The sequence below is a fragment of the Neolamprologus brichardi genome, chromosome 6 (assembly GCF_056152115.1).
Source record: "Neolamprologus brichardi isolate AB-2024 chromosome 6, ASM5615211v1, whole genome shotgun sequence".
Lineage (NCBI taxonomy): Eukaryota > Metazoa > Chordata > Actinopteri > Cichliformes > Cichlidae > Neolamprologus > Neolamprologus brichardi.
In genome coordinates this window covers 15,018,386-15,045,406 of record NC_142109.1, presented here as the reverse complement: position 1 = coordinate 15,045,406, position 27,021 = coordinate 15,018,386, and the positions used below count along the sequence as shown (strand labels likewise).

Sequence of the window (27,021 nt, the reverse complement as noted above, 5' to 3'; positions counted from 1 at the left end):
CAGGACATGTTTTTCTTACCCCGTGTGTTTTTATGCCTTTCATATCCTGGCAGGCATTTGTCAGAGTCTTTCTAATCCATTTTTACTTTAGTGACTGAGCTCCAGGCAGTTCATTTATTAAGTGGTCAGAAGCACTCTTTATTTGGATCTATGTGTGCAAGTCACACTCTTCTAGTCCCATATCGTGCCTGCAATATAGCTTGTTTTCTGTCACCCAGCAATGAAACAGGAGCTGTGGTTACATCAGCCAGTCTTTCACTGGTATGAGGTGCACAGACCTTTTTATTGTTATTATTATTTATAGAGCATTTTTGGCCTAGACAGTGAAATAATTGAATATTTTATTCAACTGTTATGACAGGCTGAGCTGCAGGACTTGGTGTTTACAGGTTAAGGTTTCATATTAGTTTTTTTTTTTTGGCACTTCCAACTCCCACAAGATCTGTTCACTTGTTTTTATGACACACACACACACACACACACACACACACACACACACACACACACACACACACACACTGTTGTGAGCAGCTGCCAAGGCAAGAAAACATTGCTATTGTTTCTTTGCACAACTTCCGCAATCAAACTTATCAATTGACACTCTGCCGTACTCATGGCTACTTAAACCGGATCCAGGCGTTCACAGCGCGTTCAGAAGAACTGCTGAAGTCGGGTTGTGAAGATGATCCACACTGTTGCCATTTCATTTTCCGAAACACTTGAGCACATTAGGTCTCCCTGTGCTTATATCAACAGATATATAACTATATCGGTACTTGGATATGACTTCATTATTCGATTTATAGTTATGCAAAGATGTATTCAGTTGAATGCAACAGTTCCCTCTTCATACTCCAGCCATTCTTATTTCAAAATCAATATGTGCATTTCTCTTTTCAACCTGGTGACCATAAAGTCTCTCCTTTGTTTGTCTGTACTTGTCTGTGTTTGTTTCCTTCCAGTAGACTGTATGGTATGAAAAATATACAACATATATTTTAACTGAATGCAGTATTTAAGTTTCCTTCCATAGTTACCATGTCAAAGAGTAAACCAGTGTTTTATTTACTTTATATGTATACTGACACATAAATTACTCGTCTCAGACCATTAAACACCATTTACAGTCAATATTATAACATTTGTTCCTATATATTTTAAAAATAATCTCATCCTATTATTACATACAGCTGCCCCAAATCATATTGTCAAAGCATTATTGTACATAACCCTAAATGGAGATAATGACTCTAAAATTGCCCGTGCACTTTGCAGCACCTCTGTCAGATAAAGACTATTTAAAAATGGAAAACACTGAACCCACACAGAGATTTATATTTACATAATTTAGTATGCTTAGGTAAATATTTATATTTATTGCAACAATATCTAAATGTACATTCACTGCCACAATATTAAAGACATACAAAATACTGTATTCTATTCTTTATGGTTCTTTTTAGCCATATGCTTGCATGCCATGGAAAGCTGTCCATATGTGATTCGCATAATGAGTTTCTCTGGAAGTTGTCACTTTTCTGGCTCGCCATCTTTTCACATAACATCCTGTGACTTCATATTTCGTGGTTGTAAATGGATTACTCTGTCAGGGACATTTCAGTGGAAAACACGGTTGCAGACATGCTCCACTCTCGGAAATTCATTTCCTCTATAGCAGCAGAACCAATAGCATCATCCAGCAGATAGCTCCTGTAGGTTTTGGTACACGTCTGAGGCTGAGTTACTCTGGCATGTGCACGTTACATGAACATATGGAAACTTTCTATCCTAATGCTGTTAGGGATTAAATGGAGCCGGATCTCGATGTAAAAGGTGGTACTTTTAACAGTTGATAGCATGCATGGGTATTTCTGGGCACACAAATGTGCTGTCCTAAATTAAAATGCAAATCAGACTCTGGAAAATAAAAAAGAGTTGGAGAATTTTTTTTGTTTTCCAAAGAGAACATTCTCCTACATTTTTGCCACTCTGGCAGTAAATAGAGTTAGCAATTTCTCCAAACAAACATGGAATCCAAAAATGTAAAATATTGAAGTCAAACATTAAATAATCTCAACTTTAAATCTCAAACCAGCCCCTTCTTATATTTGCTTTTTAAACCAGCATGTCCTCTTAGAGACGGTAGTTGGATCCTGCAGAATACAGAGGTCCCGTGTGCCACAGAAATGTGTTTACATTCTAATCTGTGTGATGGACCTCCCTGATAAGGAAGGCAGTTCTGCAGCATCAGGGGAAAAAGGCGGTAGATCGGGGCTCAGTGCCAGCAGCAGAAGTGCTAGGCACCTTTTAGCAGCAGAGGACACACACATTAATGGATCCTGTGTCTCCCTTCAGTGATGCTGCCACAACATGTTTTCTCCTCTCTGAGCTTTGGGAGATGTCAAAGCAGAGTCAGCCTCCTACGAAAACAGAAAACTTGTTTCTGTGATACCAAGCCTCTTACTGGGTTTGTCATCTCTGGCTTTGTGCCTGGAGTTATCTGGGTGGGATGGCGTCCGTGCACCTGTTCATAACCTCCGCCAACATCAGTGTGCTTGCTTTCAGCTCACATTTGCCTGCGGAAGGAGGTTAAACACAAAAGAAAACACCTGAACCCCATCAGATTTCAACCAAAGGAACATGTCAGCAGAATATACTGAGAGGTCAAGGAAACATAATCCGGAACAAAGAAGTAATTACGTTTCTCAACCGGAGACTGGGATTGTGGTTGTGTAGTATAACCAATGAATAAATATTTTCTCCCATGTAGGCAGGTAAAGCAGAAAATCCAAAATTATTGTTTTGGTCTTACATTGTATTTAAGCATATATACAATGTGTAAGTATGGATAGCAGCGTGATTATAAATCCATCAATTAAACTTGCATTTATGTTTTGCCAGATTATACTGATTTTAGACATCAATCAGGCATTATGACACTGTTTATGACTTCACCTTGACATCTGTTAGTAAAGCAAACGCTGGCCTGTGTGGTCAAGACGAGCTGCCATAGCTCAAACTGCCAAAAAGGTTCATGCTGGTTCTGATAGAAAAGTGTCAAAATACACAGCGCATCACACTTTGTCGCACCAACAATGAGTAGGCGAGCATCAGAACTGAACCACAGAGCAATGGAAGGAGGTGGCCTGGTCAAATGAATCATGTTTTCTTTTATTTCACGTTGATGGCCGAGTGTGTGTGCATTGCTTACCAAGGGAAGACCGTACCATAATGAACTATAGGAAGAAGGCAAACCAGCGGAGGCCGTTTTGATGCTTGCAATGTACTGCTGGGAAACCTTAGGTCCTACCATCCATGTGGATGATACTTTAACACGGACCTACCTCAGCATTGTTGCGGACCATGTACACCCTTTCATGGGACCAGTATTCCTTGAAGGCTGTGGCCTCTTGTTTCAGGAATGGTTTGACAAGTTTGAGGTGTTGACTTTTTCCCCAGATCTCAGTCCAATTGAGCATCTGTGGGATGCGCTGGACCAAAAAGTCTGATCCATGGGAACTTAAGGAAGCTGTGTCTGAAATCTTTGTGCCAGATACTACAGCACGCCTTCAGCGGTCTAGTGGAGTCCATGCCTCAATGGGTCAGGACTGTTTTGGCAGCAAAAGGGAGACCAACACAATATCAGGCCGTAAAGTTATGCACAATCAGTGATGTGTTTTTCTTCTTGTTTTAAGAAAACATGACATTCTTAATGAATATCTGTAAATGTGACAATTGTTTGTCTACAACAAGCCAAGGATGAATGAATCCATGTCTCAGCGTTTTCGCCAAGCTTCCTTTTTTTAAACTCTAATTTCCAGTAATATGGCTTCAGGTGAATAGATTCCGTCCTTGCTGTCAGTCGTCTACCCATAAAAGATAATTTATGCATGGTTTTCTAATTACTTGGCATAATGCTGTAAAGGACAGTGCCTAACTAATGGCTGAAATGTTGGGTTAGTAATGATAGAGGAGAGTTGAGTTAATGTGTACCTGTCAAACAGCTCTGCTTGCTAGTGGATCATTTGGGCTGAGCTAGGTGGTAGTTGCAGGCAGTTTCTGTCATACTTGTGATTGCTCCAGCTGGTTTCACTTTATAAGTAAAGTGACTGAGGGATAGAACATCTAGTTGGGATGCATGAGGGGGGGGAAAGTGGAGAAGAAAAAAAATCTCTGTAGATGGGTCCTTCTCAGAGTGAGCTTTGTGTGAATTACATGGTTTGTGATTGGTTTTCTTTTGTAAGTTAGGGCTTGGATAAAACCTTTGAGGCTTCTGTGTCACAATTGCTATATTTTATTTGACCAAGCTTCATTCGGGCACAGTGGTTGTATTCACTACCCTTTATGTTATTATTCCTTAGCTAGCAACCCTAGCTAAGGAATGATGTCGTGATGTACTTGTGAAACTATTCATTCAAGCAGAGGGCCCAACCTCAACCCTCCTGTTTGATAAATAAGCCTCTGTATTCAATATAAGATGGTTGTTACAGAGCAGAGGTAGAGCTTTAAATCAGAATCTGAAACCTTTTGTTGTCATTAAACATCAGATGTTTGATTAAATTAGAATGTATGTATTAATAAATGTATATGTAGATGAAAGGTCAAATGAAAAATACACTGTTTATTCTATTCTACAGGGTTACATATAAGGATATAATAAAAAAATTGCCTTAAAATGTGGTAAATACACCCCGAGATATATTGTGATTATTTATAAAACACAAACCAAAGCAAAAAAAGCAGAAGCAGTGTGTAAAAATTTAAGTAGACCCCTTGATTTAGTGGCTTGTAGAACCATCTTTAGCAGGAATAACTTGAAGTAATGGTTTTTAGACTTTATCAGACTCACAGAGTGTGAGAGTCTAAAAGTGTTGCTTCAGCACATTGAGATTTGTGGGCATTTGTTTATGTGCAGCTCTCTTAAGGTCCCACCACAGCATTTCAGTCAGATTGGGGTCTAAACTTTGACTTTTGACATTGATTGTTTTCTTTTTCAGCCATTTGCCGCTGTGAGTGGGATTATTGATGCATTTCAGGACTGCCAGTCCTCACATTTGACTCTAGAATACTTTGGTATATATAGAGGAGTTCAATAAACTCCTTGAGTCGACGTGTTATGGGTGTTTTTGTTGCATAGTTTATAGTTTGGCCACCACTCTGCAGCATCCCTGCTGGAAACACATGTTTGGAAAGTAACAACCAGTGCAAGCAGAGTCAGGCATACTGTAAACAAGCCTTTAACTACATATAGCATATTTTGTGTGTCTGTAAAAGAAATTGTCCAATATATTGAAATATTGTTGTTGTTGTTGTTGTTTTTGTAACCAAACCTTTGGCGTGCCATGGTCATGGTAAAAGTCTGTCTGTGTCTGTGCTAAACGCCACCTTGCACGTCCCTCACAGGCTCAGAGAGGTAGTGAGAGAGGCATCATAGGTTAATGCCTTAATCTTATCGCGAATTAGAAACGGAGTCGATAAGATAAAATGCCAATGTGTTCATGTTATTGCTGTTAAGGGGATTCTCTAGTGAGCTGAGCACCTCACAAACATGCACAAGAGGCATGCGCAGTCGTAAACTGGTGAGAGCCTGAGAGTTAACGTGACTGTATGCAGTCACACTCGTATCATGTTGAAACCAGTACTCGGTCTGACCTGGTGAGATTTCCATCAAGACTTTTGTGGGAAAGTGAAGTGCTAAGTGAAGTGCGTCTTCAGACTTGAAGCACACGGGCTGTCGGATTAATGGAAAGGTCTGTCAAAATGGGCCAAGCTTGTCTTATCAGCTTTATCAGTAAAGATAAGCTAGTGATGTTTTAAAGCTCCTGTGTCCTGCATCTTTCACATCAAACATTACACACAGCTAATCTGCACTGCATTTTTGCATCCCTGGCATACCTAGTGACGTCCCAGACATCCATTCCTGCACCGTCAAATCTTATCATGCTTTGCATGTTAATTTAAAATTAAAATCTAGTTCTGTTCACAGCCTTCAGAAACCTTCTATTTTAAGGCCTTTTTGGAGTTGAGCTGTGCATATATAGAAATATCTGTAGCTGTGTAAATTACCCATCCAAACGAAGAGCAGTCTTCTCAGTATCCTGCCGATGTTTCTCTGTATTCACTTAATGTATTGTGCTCTCCCTATAACTGTGATCAGCTCAGTAACAGCCAGTGCGAGAGGCTGAATGGTTCCTTTGTGAAATTTCCCATTTGTGGCAGAATGAATTTTTTCTCCTCTCCTGTTATTGTATATGAAGCAACGTGAGCTAGATATGAGTATAGGAGTATTTTTATTTTGCTATACCAGTCGTCTGATTATGAGGGTGTGACTCAGGGGTAAATGAAACACTCATCACTCTAGATTTATGGACCAGAGATGGTATCCTCACAGCGTGTCAACGGCTCACTGCCGACGTGACGTGCTGGAAAACGGAAGATGCAGGAGGCTGCAGTGCGCTTTGAGTTAATGAGGTACATACTGCTCGCACAGCAGCAGAAAACTCTGCCACCAACGAGGGGACATTTGAATTTGGCTGGAAGGTCCGCTTTTTATGATGTTGAAAGATTGTTCGCGGTCCCTGTTGGCCAGAAGCATGCTGATGAGAGAGTGGAGGCCTTTTCATCTGTGTGCTATAACCATTACCTGAAATAGCTGCCTGTAAATCATAATTTGAGCAGTTGCGGGAAAAGCCTGTTTGTTCCCTGACAGCAGAAAGAAAGACGGTATTACAATAATGAAAAATGTGCTTTATTCGAAAGTCTTGTGTTTATTGTAAACGTCTAATGTTGACTCAGATGAACTAAGCTATAAAGAAGGCTTTTGTAATCCTCACAAAATGTAATTCATGTTTGATAGCTGTCGTCTCCGGGAGTGTAAAAACAAAAAAATCCCTTAATTGTTTTTTGAGGGGGTTTGGATGAATTTGCTGTTAAAGTCTATTTTTTCCCACTTTATGCTCAAATGAAATGAGTGTTTTGGTTTTTTGCAGGGAAAATGTCAAATATCCGTGCAGTCAGGAAGATGCAACAGCTGAATAACTTGGTTGCCATGGTTACAGAGCTCGCCAGGCCAGGATACACCATCGTGGATTTCTGCAGCGGAACGGTACGAGTATTCATCCATCAGTCCGGCTCAGCATGCATATTTATCACTATACCTGACCACGGCTGCATTCGATAGATGCTCCATTAGGGACCAGCTGAAAGGAACCAGCCCTCACTCCCTCGCGTTTTTCTTCCCTTTTTAAACGCCTTTTGTTGCTGGCCTGTGCGCACAAGCAGACTGGTAATTGTGCTAATGAAAATGCAGGCTCGGAGCAGTCGCGCAGCATGGGTCAGGGCTGGAAAGGGAGACACTAATCATAACTCTGTCGATGCCCTTTTTGATGTGTGCTGTTTTCTTTTCATGCGTTTTCATATTTTTATTCTTTGTGCTCTTTCTCAGGGCCACGTAGGGATTGTTCTTGCTCACACACTTCCAGACTGCCAGGTAACATGTATGGAGATGTTGTGTGTGTGTGTGTGTGTGTGTGTCTCTGTTTGTTAGCTGCGTGTTAAGTAGAGTTCATGCGTGGAATGTGGTGACTTTTGGCAGGCGTTTTTAAAAATGTTAGGGATGGGAATCGATTCCATTATAAATTTCACTTATCAATTTGACTCCTTATCGATTCTCTGTTATCGATTCTCATTAGGATCTCGTTAGGATTATAATTAAAACAACAACAACGTGCAGTTTTCATGGTGCTAATTTTATCACATGCAGCAAATGATCCTATCGAAATACAGGACACACTCGAGTCGCTGCTTGATGACATTCATTTAATTTCGCCTCAGTCATTTTACTCTCCTGTTAATATTAATTTCAATTTAATGATATTTTTAATGATATAGTGCCAAATCATAACAACAGTTGCCTCAAGGCACTTTATATTGTAAGGTAAAGATCCTACAGTAGTAGAGAAAACCCGAACAATCAGACAACGCCTTATGAGCAAGCACTTTATGACAGTGTGAAGGAAAAACTCCAGCAGGACCAGGCTCAGGGAGGAGCAGCCATCCACCATGACCGGTTGGGGGGGAGGGGAGGAAGACACGTCAAAAGACACAAGATCAACCAGCTAACCCCTCAGGCAGCTGCCCAGCTGGGAAACCGCTGGGCTGGATGTGTGCACTGGGGGCTACTGAGCCTTTGGAGCCCATATGGGCCTGACGAGTAATGTGCAAAGCTTTCCAGAAATTCCAGAAGAAGTCGACCAGCACATGCAGCAGGGAAAGACCCGGTCCTGAGTGGACCACTTCCCTGCCTTAATGAAAAGGCTAGCTAAACATCTGCGAGACTCTGATCCAGCCTCTGAGACAAGCAGAATAGCAATTCCAAGGAATTGAACTACTGAAAGAAGCGGAAGCGGGTACTTTACAAGAACCCCCTCCCGCTTCTCGATTCCCATCCCTCTCTTTTATTATGTGTTATTATTCCTAATAATTAAATGCATCTCCATGAAAATGCTTTAGTTTTTCACAAAGCAAATGGTTTGTTTAAGAATTTTTAATATTTGTGATGTGTTTTAATATTGTTAAGGATATGTAGACGGATAAGTTTAAATGCATCTGTGCTTGTTTCAGGCTTTTTAAAAAAGAAGCAGCTACTTACAGTGGGGATTTTTCTGTCATTGTTTAAGGTCATCCTCATAGAGAACAAAGAAGAGTCCTTGGTCAGGGCTCAGAGTCGCAGTGCTGAGCTCGGTCTGAAAAATATCGGCTTCATTCAGGCCAATCTGGATTACTTCGCTGGACCTTTTCACATTGGGGTGAGCATAGGAAGTTACAAAAATAGTTTTTGCACAATTTATTTAATTTATTTTCATGATGATCCAAAGAGTACAGTACTGTAGACAGTGTGGTTAACACTTCAGATTCCCAGTGTGTGAAAAACAGACACCAAAAATGCAGCAAGCGCATGTGATGTCAAATCTATTTGTCATGGTAAAAGTCACTAAATTACACCAGAGCCATGAAATTAAACCCATTAAGAGCAATTATTATATTATCTGTTCTGCAATTTTATGGTATTGTAAATTATAATTACTGTAATATTGCAATCACGGTATCATGAATCATAATGGGGTTTTTCAAAATACCTCTTAAAGCTAATTGTTTTTCTCACAGCTTAGCTTTCTAAGAGAATCTTAAAAATGGGGAAAATTGAATCAATAATAACATTTGGGATAGAAACTCTTCTCTTATAGAAATATAAATAATCAGTGCACAGATAATTGTCCCACTGCTTCTCTTGTTGCACTATCAGGAAATGGGATATTCTGTCTTTGACTGAATTAAAAATTCAAACATTTTAATTATGCAATAACTGACAGAACTGTAGCATCAAAACAATTGTTGTTATCTGGCTTTTTGACAAAATGTGCATGCGTACAGTGCTGTGCAAAAGTTTTGAGCCAGTCCTCACGTTAATATGTTTTCCTTCCACTGAGCCTGACGTTTTTGTCATTTTTTTAGTGGTCTTGAGCTATAACTCCCCAGGATATTTGAAGGTCTTTCAAACTTTTTTTTTGGTGACACTGGCTGCTGTTCACTCATTTTAGTCCACTCTTTGTATCTGATCATTTTCAGAGAAATGTATTTTTTCTGGAAGGCCAAAAAACAACTCTCTGCAGCAGATGAGCAGTATCTAAAAGCAATGTCCTTAAAAAATGAGGTGAACAAAAATGCAGCATTGACCTGATACAAGACCTTAAAGATGCATCTGACCTGTAGGTTCATTCATTTACTATTGACTAAAGACTCATCAGAAATGGTCTCAGTGGAAGGGTGGAGGTCAAGGAAGGGAAACAGGGAGGAAAGGCTGAGGTATGGAACAAAAGGGAGCCAGCATCCATAGAAGAGCTTTGAATGTCCTTCAGCCTGGAGAACTATTCCCGATTAGAGATTATTTAAAGAAATTAAAAGAAACCTGCGTACTAAGACAGTTCAGACTGTGTTGAAGAATTAAAATGGTAATACCAAATACTGACGTTCTTTTTATGAATTGTGCACACTCTTTTTTGTCTTATTTTACTGTATTTCCATGTACAGTGGGGCAAAAAAGTATTTAGTCAGCCACCGATTGTGCAAGTTCCCCCACTTAAAATGATGACAGAGGTCAGTAATTTGCACCAGAGGTACACTTCAACTGTGAGAGACAGAATGTGAAAAAAAAATCCATGAATTCACATGGTAGGATTTGTAAAGAATTTATTCGTAAATCAGGGTGGAAAATAAGTATTTGGTCAATAACAAAAATACAACTCAATACTTTGTAACATAACCTTTGTTGGCAATAACAGAGGTCAAACGTTTACTATAGGTCTTTACCAGGTTTGCACACACAGTAGCTGGTATTTTGGCCCATTCCTCCATGCAGATCTTCTCAAGAGCAGTGATGTTTTGGGGCTGTCGCCGAGCAACACGGACTTTCAACTCCCGCCACAGATTTTCTATGGGGTTGAGGTCTGGAGACTGGCTAGGCCACTCCAGGACTTTCAAATGCTTCTTACGGAGCCACTCCTTTGTTGCCCGGGCGGTGTGTTTTGGATCATTGTCATGTTGGAAGACCCAGCCTCGTTTCATCTTCAAAGTTCTCACTGATGGAAGGAGGTTTTGGCTCAAAATCTCACGATACTTGGCCCCATTCATTCTGTCCTTAACACGGATCAGTCGTCCTGTCCCCTTGGCAGAAAAACAGCCCCATAGCATGATGTTTCCACCCCCATGCTTCACAGTAGGTATGGTGTTCTTGGGATGCAACTCAGTATTCTTCTTCCTCCAAACACGACGAGTTGAGTTTATACCAAAAAGTTCTACTTTGGTTTCATCTGACCACATGACATTCTCCCAATCCTCTGCTGTATCATCCATGTGCTCTCTGGCAAACTTCAGACGGGCCTGGACATGCACTGGCTTCAGCAGCGGAACACGTCTGGCACTGCGGGATTTGATTCCCTGCCGTTGTAGTGTGTTACTGATGGTGACCTTTGTTACTTTGGTCCCAGCTCTCTGCAGGTCATTCACCAGGTCCCCCCGTGTGGTTCTGGGATCTTTGCTCACCGTTCTCATGATCATTTTGACCCCACGGGATGAGATCTTGCGTGGAGCCCCAGATCGAGGGAGATTATCAGTGGTCTTGTATGTCTTCCATTTTCTGATGATTGCTCCCACAGTTGATTTTTCCACACCAAGCTGCTTGCCTATTGTAGATTCACTCTTCCCAGTCTGGTGCAGGTCTACAATTCTTTTCCTGGTGTCCTTCGAAAGCTCTTTGGTCTTGGCCATGGCGGAGTTTGGAGTCTGACTGGTTGAGGCTGTGGACAGGTGTCTTTTATACAGATGATGAGGTCAAACAGGTGCCATTCATACAGGTAACGAGTGGGGGACAGAAAAGCTTCTTACAGAAGACGTTACAGGTCTGTGAGAGCCAGGGATTTTCCTTGTTTGAGGTGACCAAATACTTATTTTCCACCCTGATTTACGAATAAATTCTTTACAAATCCTACCATGTGAATTCATGGATTTTTTTTTCACATTCTGTCTCTCACAGTTGAAGTGTACCTCTGGTGCAAATTACTGACCTCTGTCATCATTTTAAGTGGGGGAACTTGCACAATCGGTGGCTGACTAAATACTTTTTTGCCCCACTGTATGTTTACATGTACTGCACTCACTTCCTGTTTTCCTATCTAAATATAGAGAAATGAGGGGTAGCTCAAGACTTTTGCACAGTACTGTACACTGACAGGGGTACGACCTGACCTTTTCTTTGGAAGAGAGTGTATTAGTTCTCTACTGATGGACTGAAATTGAAACATAAGAAGGATTAACGCTGCATAAACAAAGTGTGATTTTCCACTTTGCCACAATCACATCTTCGCTTTAAGGTGTCTGATCGCTGTATTTTTATCGCATCACATTGAGAAATGTGTCATTCATCTCTTCACTGAGCTTGAAAATGTCAACTTGAAGTTATTTTTGTTAGAGCAACCAAAATAACTGTTTATTTCCTGAAGTGGAGCTTTTAATCAGAACAGGGTACGTCGGTGCTCCCTGTCTGATTATCAGGAAGCCAAAAGGTAGTTTCATCCAGGAAATTTAGGACTTTGAGTTTAGAGATCTCTTCGGTGAGAACTGGTAATTTCTTGCTTTTCTTTCTTTGTTCTCATTTTCTGTATCCAACAATGCTTTTCATTTGCTTTATACTCTGAGTTTCACCGAAGGAATCGTATTTGGAAGGGAAAGTATAATCATTGGAAAGTGTTTTCTGCCAATTCAATTTAATTTATGTTTCTTGTACAAGAATCTTGACTGGCAATATCTCCTTTTGAATTCCTAATGGACACTGCGTTTCTCCAACTTGTGTTTAAGCCTAAAGATTAAACACAGTAAATGTTTTAAGTAAAACGAAATATTTAACTGGCTGTCAAACTTTATGCTAAATGGGGTTAAAACAAACAAAAGCATTACTGAGGAGGACTCTCCACCAAAACCCTTGTCAGTCCTGTTTAACACCCACCTCCATCTGCAGAGCTCTTCATTTCTCGATGCGATAATTATCAATTTAGCGCAAATAGGTACTTAGCTGTGGACGTGCACTGGATGTTTGAATTTTTCAAACAAGCGAAACAAAAGCACACAAGTTAAAACTTTTCTTCTTCCTGCCTTATTTAGGCTCTCTGAGCAGTCTGAGCTAGATCAGTGATCTGTCTTACTCTTCTGTGTTAAAGCTCTGTGGTCACAGCTGTCAGAAAAACCAGCTGTTCTTGTAGCCTCACGTTAACTTCCACCGAGACAAATAGAAAAATATACGTACCTCCTGTAATTAGAAGTAGCTTTTGTTCCAGCATCCTCACTCCACTGAGACTCGTTCCACTTGGCAAGAAACAAACAGCACAGATTATTCATCTGCTCGATATCTGAGTGTCTTTTGCAGGGTAACCTGAATCTTTCCTCACACACACGCACAGATTCATTTCACCTGATGCATTAATTTACAATATATTTATGTATAGAACAATTTTTATGCTTGTAATTTTCTGCCCCGCTTGAGTTTCTTACCGTGGCTAAGCTTCTTCCTGTATGACAAAGCAATTACTACCTGTTGGAGCCACATATCACATCAGTTTTAATCCTGCTATGTATAATACATGGTCCCATTTTTAGGCACATTCACTTAATCAGGCTAATTAAGTTGAGGTGCCCCTGATGTTAGTCAGTGTCTGCTCATTTTATGGCCTCGGTGTTAAACTTAAACCAACCTCTGTATGACGTGTCTTATCAGGCGTTCTTCAGTCTACAGACTATAGAGGCATGAAAAGTTGTGGAGCTTGAAGCAGGTTTTAATTTTATTGGATGCAAGTCCGTTATTGGTTCTGCTAAAGAGTCTGATTGTTTGCAGTTGATTCTTTCATTTGCCTCTATGTTTGCATGTAGAAAAATGCAATAGCTGGTCTTACTTTGAGCTTCATGTAAAAAATCGGTATTGATTAAGTGCCAAGTGTCTTTATCTGGTGCAGCTCTAATACTAATGGTGTTTTAGGACTATTTCCTACTCTCCTTATAATCTTGGTTGTTTTCAAAAGAGTGAGTTAAGATTGAGTTTGATCACCTCAGGTAAAAGGCATCATTACATCCACCTTTGAGAGGAAAACAACTCTTTGGTTCGGTGCAATCATACTTAATATAGGTCGGTCGACACATCTAAGCATTCATTTGTCCACATGTAATAAAATTAGTGAAACAGACAAACCTGAATATTTAAAACTGCACCGTATTGAAAAAAAGTTCCCAAAACTATTGCACAGGCTTGCAGCACAATTTTGCAAATGCGTATGATGTTGATTAAGTATTAATTAGCTATATTGCAGGAACTTGTTCTGTCTCAGGCCCAGATAGATCTGGAGAGGGATACAATTACTGGAATAAGAGTGAATAATGAAACCTCGTTATTTCTGTGATGCGATTGTTGAGAGAATAATGCAGCCAGAAAGAGCTTTCTCTCTCCAGAAATGATAGCTCAGTGTGAACATAGTTTTACTTGTGCGCATTAATTTAGGGTTTCTTCTTCCAGACTGTGTCTTGAGGCAAAGCTCAGCAGGATATGCATGTAATTCGGTAGGACTGTGAGATTTAAATTGGCCTCGTGTTCATTTTCACCTTTCATTATGCATTTCTAATCAGCTGCACTCAGAATGTGAACATGTTAAGTTGGGTCCGTGCTTTGTCAATACCACAGTTATAAAGCAGAGATGACTGTGTCATCAGAACTTGTAAATAAGCATTAGCTATGAAGACATATCACAATGTGTGTCTTTTCAGTTGCGTGTTTTTTATTTAATTGATTGGCTTTGTGTTTGCGGTAAATGGAGGCTAAAGGTTATAAAATGTAATTAGGATTTACTACAGCATGACTAATGTACAGCATTAAGAAGCTAGGAATGAGTGATAGTGTTATTTTGGTAATTATTTTTGCCTTAGATGTGAGGAGGTGTAACATCGTGTAATTTCTGATAGCAACCCTTCCTCCTAATCATCAGTCTAAAACATGCTGTTAAGAAAAGCATAAAGCTTTTTCCCTGACGGCATGAATAAAATGGGAGATTTGCTGTCAAATGGATACAAGGTAATGGACGTAATTGAAGTTATTCTTTTAAATCGCAGTCTCATTTAATAGGTTCATGTTTAAATCGATACAGAGCTTTATGAGCGTGAATCTTTTTTTAATCAAACACGCAAAAGTTCAGTTTCTAGAAAAACTTAAAGCCGCTGTAAGAAATATACCCTCTGTTCAAAACCTTCACTGACCTTATGGGTGGCTGGAGGTTTGGCTCAGAGTGTCTGTATGTTCTGCTCTTTGTGTGTGGTGGTGCTAACAGTTCTGGCTCAATTCTGTCCTGATCAGCTCTGACCTTCTGCTTTGTGGCACTGCTGTCAAGGCAACATGCAGTTAATTCAGACTCACAGACGCCAAGTGACAACTTCTTGGAAAACACAAATAGACTTTGGAGCTCGCTGCTTGAGTCGAATGGGGTTCATTCCAGAGAGTTCAGGAGCTATTGGAACATCAGGCTGTTTAAAAAGGATTTTATTTGGGCCATTAACATGGCATGTGGTTTGTCACTGTACATATGAGAGGAAGTTATGTCACCTCTGGATATTAAACTCGTTGTCCTTGAGAAATCATAATGTATTTTTGCAGATGGACAGGGCCAGGAATGATGGATATTGGGTCTCTTAGTACCATTCTGCAATCCAATATATAACCACACCATTACTAATGCATAGCTAGGTGTTCATCACCACGCACAGTTTACCCTGTCAATAGGAATCCTGATGCATCCGTGCCTGCACTCTAAAAGCACTGATATATTTTGTTTGCTGCTACTCCCGGCGTCTGTGCCTTTGAGAGCATAGATTTATTTAATAGCAGTGGCCATTATGAAGTAATCAATGGAATTGAGTGCATGCTCTCAGTTTTGGTTTTTGCTTGTGGAAATCTGAGGGTTTCAAGATCATTTTGTTGGTAAAAGTAACACTTTTTTGTGTTTTTCTTTCTTTTTCTGTTTTAATGCAGGTCGCCCTTCATGCATGTGGGGTTGCAACAGATATGGTAATGGAGCATTGCATCCAGGCCGGAGCCGCCTTTGTTATTAGTCCTTGCTGCTACGGCTTCATCCAGAATGCTGTGAAGTTCAGCTTCCCCAAGAGGTGTGTGATCGAGTGTCACGTCTGTGGGTTACTGCTTTTAAAAATGTCGTTCTAAGCATGATGTTTTCTTGTTAGATAAATGCTGCTTCCCTTCGTTCCTGTTCCCTCGCCTTTCAGTCTTTATGAGTCACTTTCTCCATTAGTTTCTCTTCTCGTCGTCACTCACAAACACACAGTCTATATCTCTTAACTACATTCTGTTTGCCTCCTTTGACTGCTCCTAACCATTTGCCAATTCGGGGCAGCAGCATCGCATCACCTTCTCGAGATGGTCCGCCAGTCACGTTGTGTTGTTATGTGAACTGAGAATTTGGTTCTTAATTTAGACACTGGAAGGAATGTGCCAGACAGATAGGCTGGCTGGAAAATTTAGGACGAAATGTCAGCGACGACTTTATTATGTGGCGTACGAGGAAATTAACCATTTAATCCAAACGTCTGGTGATCATGCAAGCCGTGACACGGTGCTGTTTAAATACAGATGGAAAACAGGGTGGAGGGAGAAGCTGTTGATTCTGTTGCTATGCTCACTAATGGTACATAAGATGCAGCAGTTTGCTACTAAAACAACTTTTGGTGACTGATTGCTGCAAAACAAGGCTGTTACGCAGAGTTGCTGTTGTAGCAACAAGTCTGGTCACCAGCAAGTGAAGCTTGAGATTATATTTGTTTTGTTGTTAGGCCAAGTCTGTTCAAGTCTTCAGGTTGGCGAAATTATAGTGTAGAGTGTTTACAGATCCTATCATTTGCTCTTCCGCTTTATTCGTTGTCCAGTGTCCATCCGCTTTAAATCTTGTCTAAACGTTGCATGATAAATCATCAGATTTGTTTGCAGCTACTCTAAAATGGCAAGCAAACAAGAAAAAATAATGCCTTGACCTAGAGTTATAATACAGCTATCAGGATATCAGATTTTCAGGTGCTCAGCTGGAGCTCAGTTACCTCCTGCTCTATATGCAAAGTCTTTCTTGCCCTTAATGCACTCTTCAGTGTTCTATAGTGAGTAAGGCTTCCTTGATACAGCCTCAAAACCATGTGTGATGTTTCAAGGAAATGTGCAATAATGATATTTCTGATGATATTAATTAAATACTGAACAGTGTTTTATTGGTGATTGTAGCTTGCAGGCAGCATTTATTGACGAAAACAAAATGAAGGGCATTTGCTGTCCTTCTTTTCCAGTGAGCTGCTTTCATTGATGACACACTGTGTCAGTCGATTGATATAAGGGGCTACAAGACGGAGCATTACAGCATAATAGTAATGTGTTTTTGTTGGAAGTTTTAAGTTAAAGTGTAAGATAAGTGCATTACTATTGAGCTTTGCCATGAAATAATAATATAATGTAATATAACCTTTGAAATCTTCTGAAACCTGCAAAATATTGTTACATGATAAAATTTAAATAGAGACATATTTTATTAAGTTGAGTTTCCTAAACCTGCCTAATCCTGTACCTTCATGTAACTGCATCAAGGACTTCCATCCACTGTTTGCTCTTCTTGAGTCATTTTTTTTAACATTTAGTTTGCACATCGTCAGCTGCTAGCATCTCCTCCTTCTGTGTTTTTGTACCCTGCTTGTGCTTGACATTGTATTTATGACTGAAGTGGTGAAACGAGTTTGTTGTTTCCACTTTTAGCGGGCGCAGCAGTTCTTTATTGGGCGTCTGACAAGCTGTTCTCGCTCTTTTTTAAAAAAAATATATCATGTAAAATTGTATTCCAGTGTTTTGTCTGATGACGGCACGGCCGTGTTCCATAGCAACATAGCATTTCGTCCTGTGTGTTGTTGTGTCACTTTATATTTTGAAGAGAATCGTACAAGAATCACAGGCTGCCAACCGAGTGTTGTCTCTGTGTTTACTGTGATTCACACGAAGCTTCTTCAAGTCTCTCAATTCATTATAACACTCTTTCTTAAAATAGCTTTCATGTGAGAGATGAGCAGCATATTCTCATGTAGGTTTTCATTAACATAACCTCTTGTATCCAGGAATGCCAACTGATAATGCCACAGAAGACTGTAAATACGCAGGTTTTCCATTTTGCTTTTATCTCACGCACAAAGATGCACAGACAGGAGTAGGCAGGAGATGCGATGCACATACTTGTAGATGGTATCACCATTAGTGATATGAAAGGAAATGTAGCAATGGATCATAAGGCAAGGTAGAACAAGTCTGCAAGCAAAATACAATCAGCGTGGTTTTGAAAATATTTACAAAACATTTTACACTTGATTTATGGGGAAGAAAACTCATTAAATCTTAATAAGCACTCTAAGTGTTTTGATTTTTATCAGATGTAAATATAAGTACTTAGAAAGCACAGTTCCTCCTTTTAAATAATCTGTTGGATATTGCTAATTATTTTGTAAATATTGCTATCATGATTATTTTGCAGTAAACTTTGATTTTAGACCACTCGTTAAAGTTTTTAGGTTGCTCTCTTACGCACTGTTTAACAGCACAATTACATGCTCTTCCCACGCTCTCCTGCCAAGAAAGATGCTTCATTTTGTAAAACTGACTCTACATGTCAGTCTTTAAATTGACTGTTTTTGTTCTCCACTTCCTCCCCAATGTAAGTTGGGATATGCACATAACAATGTGGAAAGTCCAATATTTTATATGTTTTTAATCGTCACTAACCAAATGAAGATATATGCACGACGTTGCTGTTGTTGGGGTTTAAGGAATTTGCACTGATGTAGATCAACGATTAAACGGTTGACTCCTGCTATGTGATTTTCAGTGTACGACATAAATATTTTACATTTTTCACATTTCCCGTGACATTTCAACCCTCCCAAGTCCTCATAAAATATTAAAGAATGACACTAAAAATGACTTTGCAGCTGTGATAGATAACAAGAAGCTTTGTTTCTGCGGGGTATAAATGTGAGGAGGACTAGCCCACCTGACTCTGTCAATCTTCGTCTTGCGACTTTTAGAGTTTTGCCCTCAGGTCGTGTTCCAGGTACTCGTGGATATTTTGCAGGTGAAGACATTCCAAGCAGTCTGTGGGTTTATGAGCTGTGAAGCTCTAAACTGCCCGTTTCATTAAGGCCATGAAAGTTTGTGCTAAACTTTTCTCCATGTGACCGCACTGGCCCCTAACCCTTGAACTATTTCATGTTGATTTTTAATTAGCATGAAGCAAACCAAACCATGTTTAACCATCTCAAACAAACTTTACTCCCATGTCAAAACAAAAGTAATGAAAGTCCTTCTTTCCCTGCTTTGGAGATTATGCACATGGTTTTTGTTTGGTTTACTTTGATTTTGTTGCATATTCATCTTGTTTGTATAGAACTTTTCCATTATTTTTTTTCTCTCAGCAAACTTATTTGTGTTTTCTTTGTTTTTCTTCTTTTTGTTTTCTTTTTACAGCAAAAGGTTCCAGGAGACTCTGACATCTAAGGTATGCTTTTAAATATGATTAATTCTCTTTATTGTGTTTAATACAGATTACAGGTTTACAGCAACTTTTTACAAGGAAAGTGTCACATGAAGGTCAATACATGTGAAAAACAATGTTTTCACAGGACTCTGTGCACGTATTACACCGTGTCTTTATTTATATAAGAAAAAACAAACCCAAAATGAAAGAAGCAGTATTTGAAAAATTAAGTAGCTTCTTTAGAGCGTTGCTTTGGTTCATTGGGTTTTGCAGTGCACAGCTCTCTTAAGATCGTTTCATCAATCACAGAGTTTGAATCAAGTTCAAATCTGAACTAAACTTGTGATTCTTTCCTTTTGCAGTCATTCTGTTGCACATTTGCTGCTGTGTTTGGGATCATTGTCCTGTTACTTGACCCATTTTCGGCCAAGCGTTAGCTGTTGGACAGATGGCCTCACGTTTGACTCTGAAATACTTTGGTAAACAGAGGAGTTCGTGTTTGACTCAATGACCGCAAGGTGCCAAGGTCCTGTGGCAAAGCTAAGCCATGCTGCCATGTTTTCCTTCAGAGATAAGAGGCTTTCTCCTGACTATAAGACTACAAACAGCCATACTGTTTGTAGTCTTTCTAAATCTGTCATGAGCCTTAACGTAACACGCTAACCGAGATCTGCAGAGTCTGAGATCTAGCTCTTGGCTATCTTTACAAGCTTTGTGGGGGAAAAAAGAAACATTATACGGTCTAGCCTTTAGAGGGAATTTGCAGGGACATCTGCTCCTGGGAAGTGGCATTAATAAAAAATATTTTTAAATAAAATCTATTTGTATATTCATGATTGAGATTACATTTAGGAGCAACACTAGAAACTACTAGCAACTTTCAAATTACTAATTTTAAGGTGTTGCAGTATTAAATATGGGAAAAGTCTTTGAGGACACGACTCAGTAGGTTAGGGTAGAATTTAACAAATAATTTCCTATATTATTTGTGAATGGTTCATACTTTAGGAGCAAGCCAAATTTAGTGTGAGTTGGCTCAGTTTTTGTCATAGCTCGTTTACATATAATGCATTAATGTACACTTGCTGTGTGTACAGCTTTAAAAGGTTTGACTTTTATCCATCTAGTCTAAAGGCAACAAAAATCTAACAACTCTTCCAATTCATTCATAAAACTGGATGAAAATCTTTATTTTATTAGAAACTTAGAAGAACTGATGAGATCTCTGCGCTTATCAGTGTCTCGCAAACAAAGATTCCCAAGTCACTTCCCTTATCACTCAGCACAGACACGCCACTGTGCTCCGGGAGGGCCTATCCCGCAATGATATATGGGACCTGTCAGGGCCCCTGGGGAAAATCTGTGCAGAAGAAGCTGCAGGTCCTAACCATAGCAACCTCAGGAGTTGACATGTCACAACATTGGACCACCTTTAACTTCTTTGTGCACTACAAGAATCAGATTTTCTTTTTTTACATGGCCCAAGAGGCACAAAACATAGTATTATACTTAGAAGACACTGAGCAATTACAGTGTTACGTGATACTGAGTTCAGATTTTTCCAAAAAGCTGAGTGAGAGGAAAAAAAACACACAATAAGGAAGACACTAAGCATGCAGCCACCCAGCAGGAGAAATCTATATTCTGTTTATACCAGCAGGCATATTATCCTCCACTTTAAACCTGAGCTCCAAATCTCCTCGGCCTCCCTCCTTGGTTTTCCTTTCAACAAACATGTTTGGCATTTGTTATTTATTTGGGCTCAAGGTAGGGAACCCCACTGCTTTCTGTTTCTTTGCCCCCTCCGCACCAGACATCCCAGGCAATGTCCCAGACAAGAGTCACAGAAATAAAAGCTGCGTTCGCTCGTTTTACAGCAGAACCAGAGTTGTTCTTTCCAAACTACAGTAGTTAAACAGAATGACAGCACAATGACAAATAGTGTATCACTGGAATAAAGGGCTAATGGTGTGAGATATTGGTGCTCACGCGAGCTTTAAGCACCTGTTCCATGGCCTTGCATTCAGCGCCGACCCCGCAGAGTGAAGAATAGAACCAATTAAAGTGGAGGCAAGTTTCAGCTGACTTAACGCTCTCATGAATCACTTGTTCCATGAACCATAAGGTAGAAACTAGAATTACTGCCTCACGGCTGCGGTATATGGTTCTGAAAACCAGTCAGGGTGGTTAGCTGCGATTGCAGACTTGACCTTTGAACTTTTACATATTAGATTTCATCAGTTCTGACTGTTATCCTGTGGTACATACATACATAATAATGTATCATTTTCATCATAAATGCCGTGTATGATTGTTTGAGTTATAGTCGAAGCTTTTTGAGGTCACAGTAACCTTAACCGTTGACTGCCAAAATATTATCAATTCATCTGAACAAATGAACATAAGTGCTCAATTTGAAGACATTTTTTAAATTCATCCAAGGGAAATCTTTCACAAAGCGTAAAGTTTGTACCGCTTCTTAACTGCGGCCAGTTTGAGAATAATTGGATTTTTCTTAAAGCACATTTGTATATTTACAAAGATACTTTAATGTTATATTACTCTGATCATTATCCAGCTTTGGAAATCCCAAACAAATCACCTCCATTGTGTAATTTATAGTATATTGTAAGCCTGTATGTAAGCAAGGCTTACATACAGGCTTACAAAGATGCAGAAAAAGGATGAATCGATACAAATAAGCTACAATGGTATTAGTTAAACTTTTATACAGTGTGTGGACATTTTCAGATATACTTGATCTTAACGCAGTGATGAACAGATCACTTGCACCACATCCACGTAACAATAAGTGAGCAGTAACTGTACTCGTTTTTTGTCTTTGTTTCAGGAACACATGATCATCTGTCGCTTCGCAGACCAGACTGCTGTCCAGCTTCCACCGGACAGGAGACTCATTGGTGCTGTTTGCAATCTTCTCTTTAGACCTGAGCTATTATTTATGTTCAGTCCTTTATTAGTTTTTTAGGCTAAACATTCTTAGCAGTATCTGGTAACTGCTGCACATAGAGACACAACATCAAGTATCATTATCAAAACTAATTTAAAATCAAATCATCAGTATTTGCTGGGCCCACACTTTGCCTTTGAAACAGCTCCAATGTCCCTGAATATTTTTTTCTACATTACTTTGTTCAAATTATTTTGTCATTGCGCTGCTGCAGAATGAATATGTAAACTAGCTGGAACCAGTCTGACACCTCCAGGATGATACTGACTGATGAAGTCCAGTGTGATGGACACAAGCACAACAACACGTTCCTTTTCGTTGTAATATCCTTTGACATACTTTCTTCGTACACTTACACTGTTCGGTAGCCGCACTGCTGCGGGTTCCTTAAAAAGTCTAGACTTTCAAGATGTGAGAAACATGTTAGAGCAGAGGTTTGTACAGAGTGACAAAACAGCTGCGGCGAACAGCTGCTAGATCAGTGTTGTCAGATTCAGAGGGAAATGTTTTGTCAGAAACCTCCAGGCCCCTGCTGAAGCTTCACTCTACAGGGTTTCATTATGTTGAGGACTCTCTTCGCCCTGATAGCTCTCCAGTTTATCAAAGCTTCCGAGAAGGCTCCCCAAAGTCTCGTCAGCGTGAAGCCTTTTCATATGTACCTGACACCACCTGTCACACTAGTTTCTTCTCTATATCAGTTAACAGGGCTCAACCTCTCCCACTAACATTTTCTAACTATGTGTGATCTCGTCTCTTGAGCTTGCTGGTAAGACTTCGCCCGTCAAGGCAACACGGTGGCGCAAAGCTCACATGTAGTGTGTCTGCCACCTGCTTCCACACACTGCTAAATTACATTTGAAGTTTGTGTCTTTAAGGAAATCCTAACAGATGGGGCAGGATAATCCATGTATATGAATTACTGTCTTCTGACACACAATATTGAAAATATGCAGAAATGGTATATAAAGCAGTACAGCTTTAGAGCAATAAAGACCTTAATGATGGGCGATTTGCTGATTTTTGCCTGACTTGTAATAAGTTATAAGAAGAACCAACATACAGCCTTCATATAGTGTTGAGCCTCTATGTGTTGCCAGAAGTACAAGATGTTTGATTCTCTAGTTAGAGGCATTGAACGTTGTTGGTCCCCTAATAAGTCTTGTGGTGGTTGGATGGTGGCAATGGAGAACACTGTGTCACACATCTATGGATGTTTAATCAGGTTGAGATCTGGTGACTGTGGGATATGATTGACTTCATCCTTATGCTCATCAGACACATTGGTGATCCCTCCTGCTTCCTGGATGGAGACATTTGATCCTGGAGGAATCAAATGTCTTTATGCAAATGTTTCCTCAAAAACATAAAGAGACTCTTGTGTCAAAGTAAAAGAGCCAATCTGTTATGTTTTTCTAAGCAAGTGGTTTTTATTGCCTAAATTTTAAGTGAGTAGTTGCCTAATTAGCAACACAGTCATAATAACACAAATGGAGTGTAAAAGTCTGTTTAGAGTCCAGTAGAATCCAGTCTGTGTGAGCGGTGAAATGATTCATGCCACCACCATTAATGTTTAAATGCAGACTTTTACCATTTAAAATGGGAAATCTTCACTTTGTGTACTTAATTTTTTTCTGTGTGTGTTTATGTTCATATAAATAACATTAAGGGAGGAACATCTGTGTGAAAAAAAATCAAACTAATAGATTAAGTGTTGCTTTTGACAAACTGTTGTGAAACTGTGTGGGGTCGTCGCTCACACACAAAACTCTGACTGTGCCCACAGAAAAGTTTCTGTCCTGTTAGGAGCAGCAAGTTGGAACAAAGTTGCCAAAGTTCTTGCTGCAGTGTGCAATGAACTTACAACCTTACTGCCTTTGAAAAGGTTGCTCCTAAGACAGGAACCGGACCTGCCACCACTTGCAGTCAATTGCCATCTTTCGGTGCATAGAGGCGGCAATAAGACGAAGACAGTCTTACTATTAGTTTGCATTAGAATCGGGTCAAATTGGCACTGTGATATACTCCTGAAAATCTGCAGTCTATATAGACATAAATTCATATTAGTCTCTTACATTCAGAACCTCAGAGGTGTGAAACAGGAAATTCAGAAATGTCACAGGTGCTCAGCAACCTTGCTTTTATTAGAGCAATACAAAATACAGTCATTCTGCAACCAGGTGAGTCGAGTCCTGTATTGCAAAGAGATGTCACAGATGAGCTGTGCTTATCACATTGATTGCAGCATGTAGGCAGTCTCTATACATTTATAAATTAGACAGCAATTGGTCACCAAATGTGAAAGATTCAGTGCAACGACTGATTCTTTTTTCCCACCCAGTTGCAGGGAGGTTGCCAGCCTGGTTTTCCTCTGTGACTGATCCATCTGGGAGATGAGATAAAATGACATGTTTCAGTCAGTGCGTGGACTGAGGGGGCAGCGTTAAGATCTAGTATAGCATAAATAAAAAGATTTTAAATATTGTTTTTTACACATTAGTCACTTTAGGTAAAAGTATTTTTTACTGTCTGATTATAGAACAATAATAATAATATTTCGATCCTTTTTTTTCTTCTTCTGCAGGTAAACAGTGTATGGGCTTGGTGGACTTGGATCGGTCATGGGCAGCAGAGACTCATGGGTATTCGGTTCAAGTAATGACTATGGAGCCTGAAAGCTGCTCACCAAAGAACAACATGCTGGTGGGAAGGCCGCTGCAGAAGAGAGGACTGGAAGTCACCGCTGGCCGACTGGAAGAGGCAGTGCATAATTAGCGCTCCATTCTCTGGAGTACAGCAGAGCGTCTTTAGCATTGTAAGGGTTTGATAAACTATCCGGCTTCTGGCTGTATCACGAGTGTTTTTTCAACCACCCTCAACAATTTACTTTCTTTTTTTACAAGCTCAGCCTTAACTGCAGAAAATACATGTTTATTATTTCTGTACTGTCAAAGGTCATCTTTTAAAGTTTCTTTCAGGCTAAACGTTAAAGCAACCATGCCATTCCCGGGAGTTACACACTTTAGTTGATCATCTGCCGCTTAGTTGCAGCAAAAGTGCTCAAGCTTCTCCCCAACTGCAATGCTATGTTTTTGTCTTTGCCTAAACTGCGTGACTCAAGCTGTCAGCGCACACAGACGCAGCAGGACTTGGCACACCCATATTGTGAATGAAGTATGACATACGTCCTCATGCTGTTTTCGCAAATAGTCTGTATACAGCCTTCTGGGATAGTGCTCAGTAGTCGGCTACTTCTGATTAACACAAAAGAAATTCAGTGCTAACAGCTCGTGTGCATTTAAAGACGAGGTGAGGAATCGGCTCGCTGTCATCTCACCTACGTTTCTTCTGTTTGTTGTTTTCTTTTTTCTTGCGAGAGATGGTCAGAGGTGGATTTAAACTCGAGTCACATCGGGTAATATACAGTGTCGCATTTGTCATGGTTCTACAGAGGAACCTGATTATTCCTCATAAAAAAGCAATGCAGGTATGGTATGCATTCTGGAATACTTTCAGCAGTAATGAATATTTTATGAAGCTGGTGAAAAGGTCAGCGCGCTTGATTAGACGCACGGTGTTCAGTGCCTCGTAACTGGAAATCACACAGCGCGCTCCGTATTTCCAGTCCCGGTAACTGTAGACACAGTGAGGCACCTTAAGCCCTCAGTCTTGCATCTGAGACTATTCGTGTGTTTCTCTGGGAAAAAAGAAGAAGAAAAAATCCAGTGTTGTCACCTTTGACAGTCTGATGCAGCTGCTTGAGAAATCTGGGGAGGTAGCCAAGGAGCCAGTTTTTCCCACTCCCACTGAAGGGATAGATGTGAGAGAGATTCAGGCCTCGCAGACGTCAGGCTCATCTGAATTCAGTCAGCAGAGTCAATCTATCCCGAGGTAAATGGCCACAGACACAGCTCCTTCCAAGGATCGGAATTATTTCAGAAGTCTACTCTCTGTTCATGCTTGTGGCGCCGCAAGTGCACATTACAGAAATTCATATACATACAAAAGAGGGGAACATTGGCACTACTTAAAGTGTGCATCGGAAGGAGAATGCAGAGGGTGAAGGCAGTTGGCTTAGAGTAAACATCAGAACAGTAACAGTGGATTCTTTGCTTAGATAAAACAGATGAGCTGTTATTGGCTTATTTTCATCTAAATGCAGAGACGTTCTTTTCTAATGATTCACCTCCTGAAACCTTTCTGCGAATGCATTGCAGAGTCGCTCACGTATTTAGCTTAATGCATTTTTTATTTGCGTGGTTAGAGGGCTGACCTCGATGCAAAAGTCAACTACATGCGAGTTTCTCCAATGTAAAATAACCTGTGACTACACAGACGTTGTATGCATAGTTTATTGCTATTTAATCTGAGGTGTTTTCTTTATGTAGTTGCTAATAATGAGATTTAGAGCATAATTTTATACTTAAATTGGGATCTGAAATTTTAACCATTGGATGATGATTTTTTTTTTTTTTTTTTTTTTGGGGGGGACAAAATCCTCTTCCAGGAAATGATGGAGCTGGAGTTGTTTTGCTAACTTCACCTTATTAGTTAATTAAAAATTCAGCTCATTTCTTGCGTTTTTGCCAACAGTTTTCCATTTCATTATGCTGCTGAGCTTGTGGCTGGTTGCCCACAACAGCTCACTGCTCCATATTTGGGTACACTCTCTGTTGGTGTCAATTATCCTCTTTGACAAACACTGACCTTGTTTATGTGTCTTGGGTTAACACAGCAGCCACTCATAACGAGTGCATGTGAAAGAGGTACAAAGGGATTTTTCCTACGTCCTCTGTGATCTTAAATATCTCACTCTCTCTTTTATATTTTACCTGTGTGAACTATAAAATGTGTTTCAGTTGACTTGCATAATTTTCTAATAAACAGCACTGAGTTTAA

General features: G+C 39.9%; 1 protein-coding gene across 3 annotated transcripts in view; it reads left to right on the top strand.

Annotated features, from left to right (window-relative positions):
* The window catches only part of gstcd (glutathione S-transferase, C-terminal domain containing), a 53,109-nt gene extending 26,088 nt beyond the window's left edge, over positions 1-27,021 (top strand). For 2 of the 3 annotated variants that reach the window (XM_035906223.2, XM_006787107.3), the window contains exons 6-12: positions 6,990-7,105; positions 7,445-7,489; positions 8,679-8,807; positions 15,617-15,750; positions 19,145-19,175; positions 22,006-22,075; positions 24,707-27,021. In XM_035906223.2, the coding sequence (XP_035762116.2) occupies positions 6,990-7,105; positions 7,445-7,489; positions 8,679-8,807; positions 15,617-15,750; positions 19,145-19,175; positions 22,006-22,075; positions 24,707-24,897 (716 nt within the window). In that variant the 3' untranslated portion in view covers positions 24,898-27,021. Of the gene's footprint in view, positions 1-6,989; positions 7,106-7,444; positions 7,490-8,678; positions 8,808-15,616; positions 15,751-19,144; positions 19,176-22,005; positions 22,452-24,706 lie in introns of those variants that run through there. The other variant, XM_035906224.2, reaches the window with a different exon arrangement.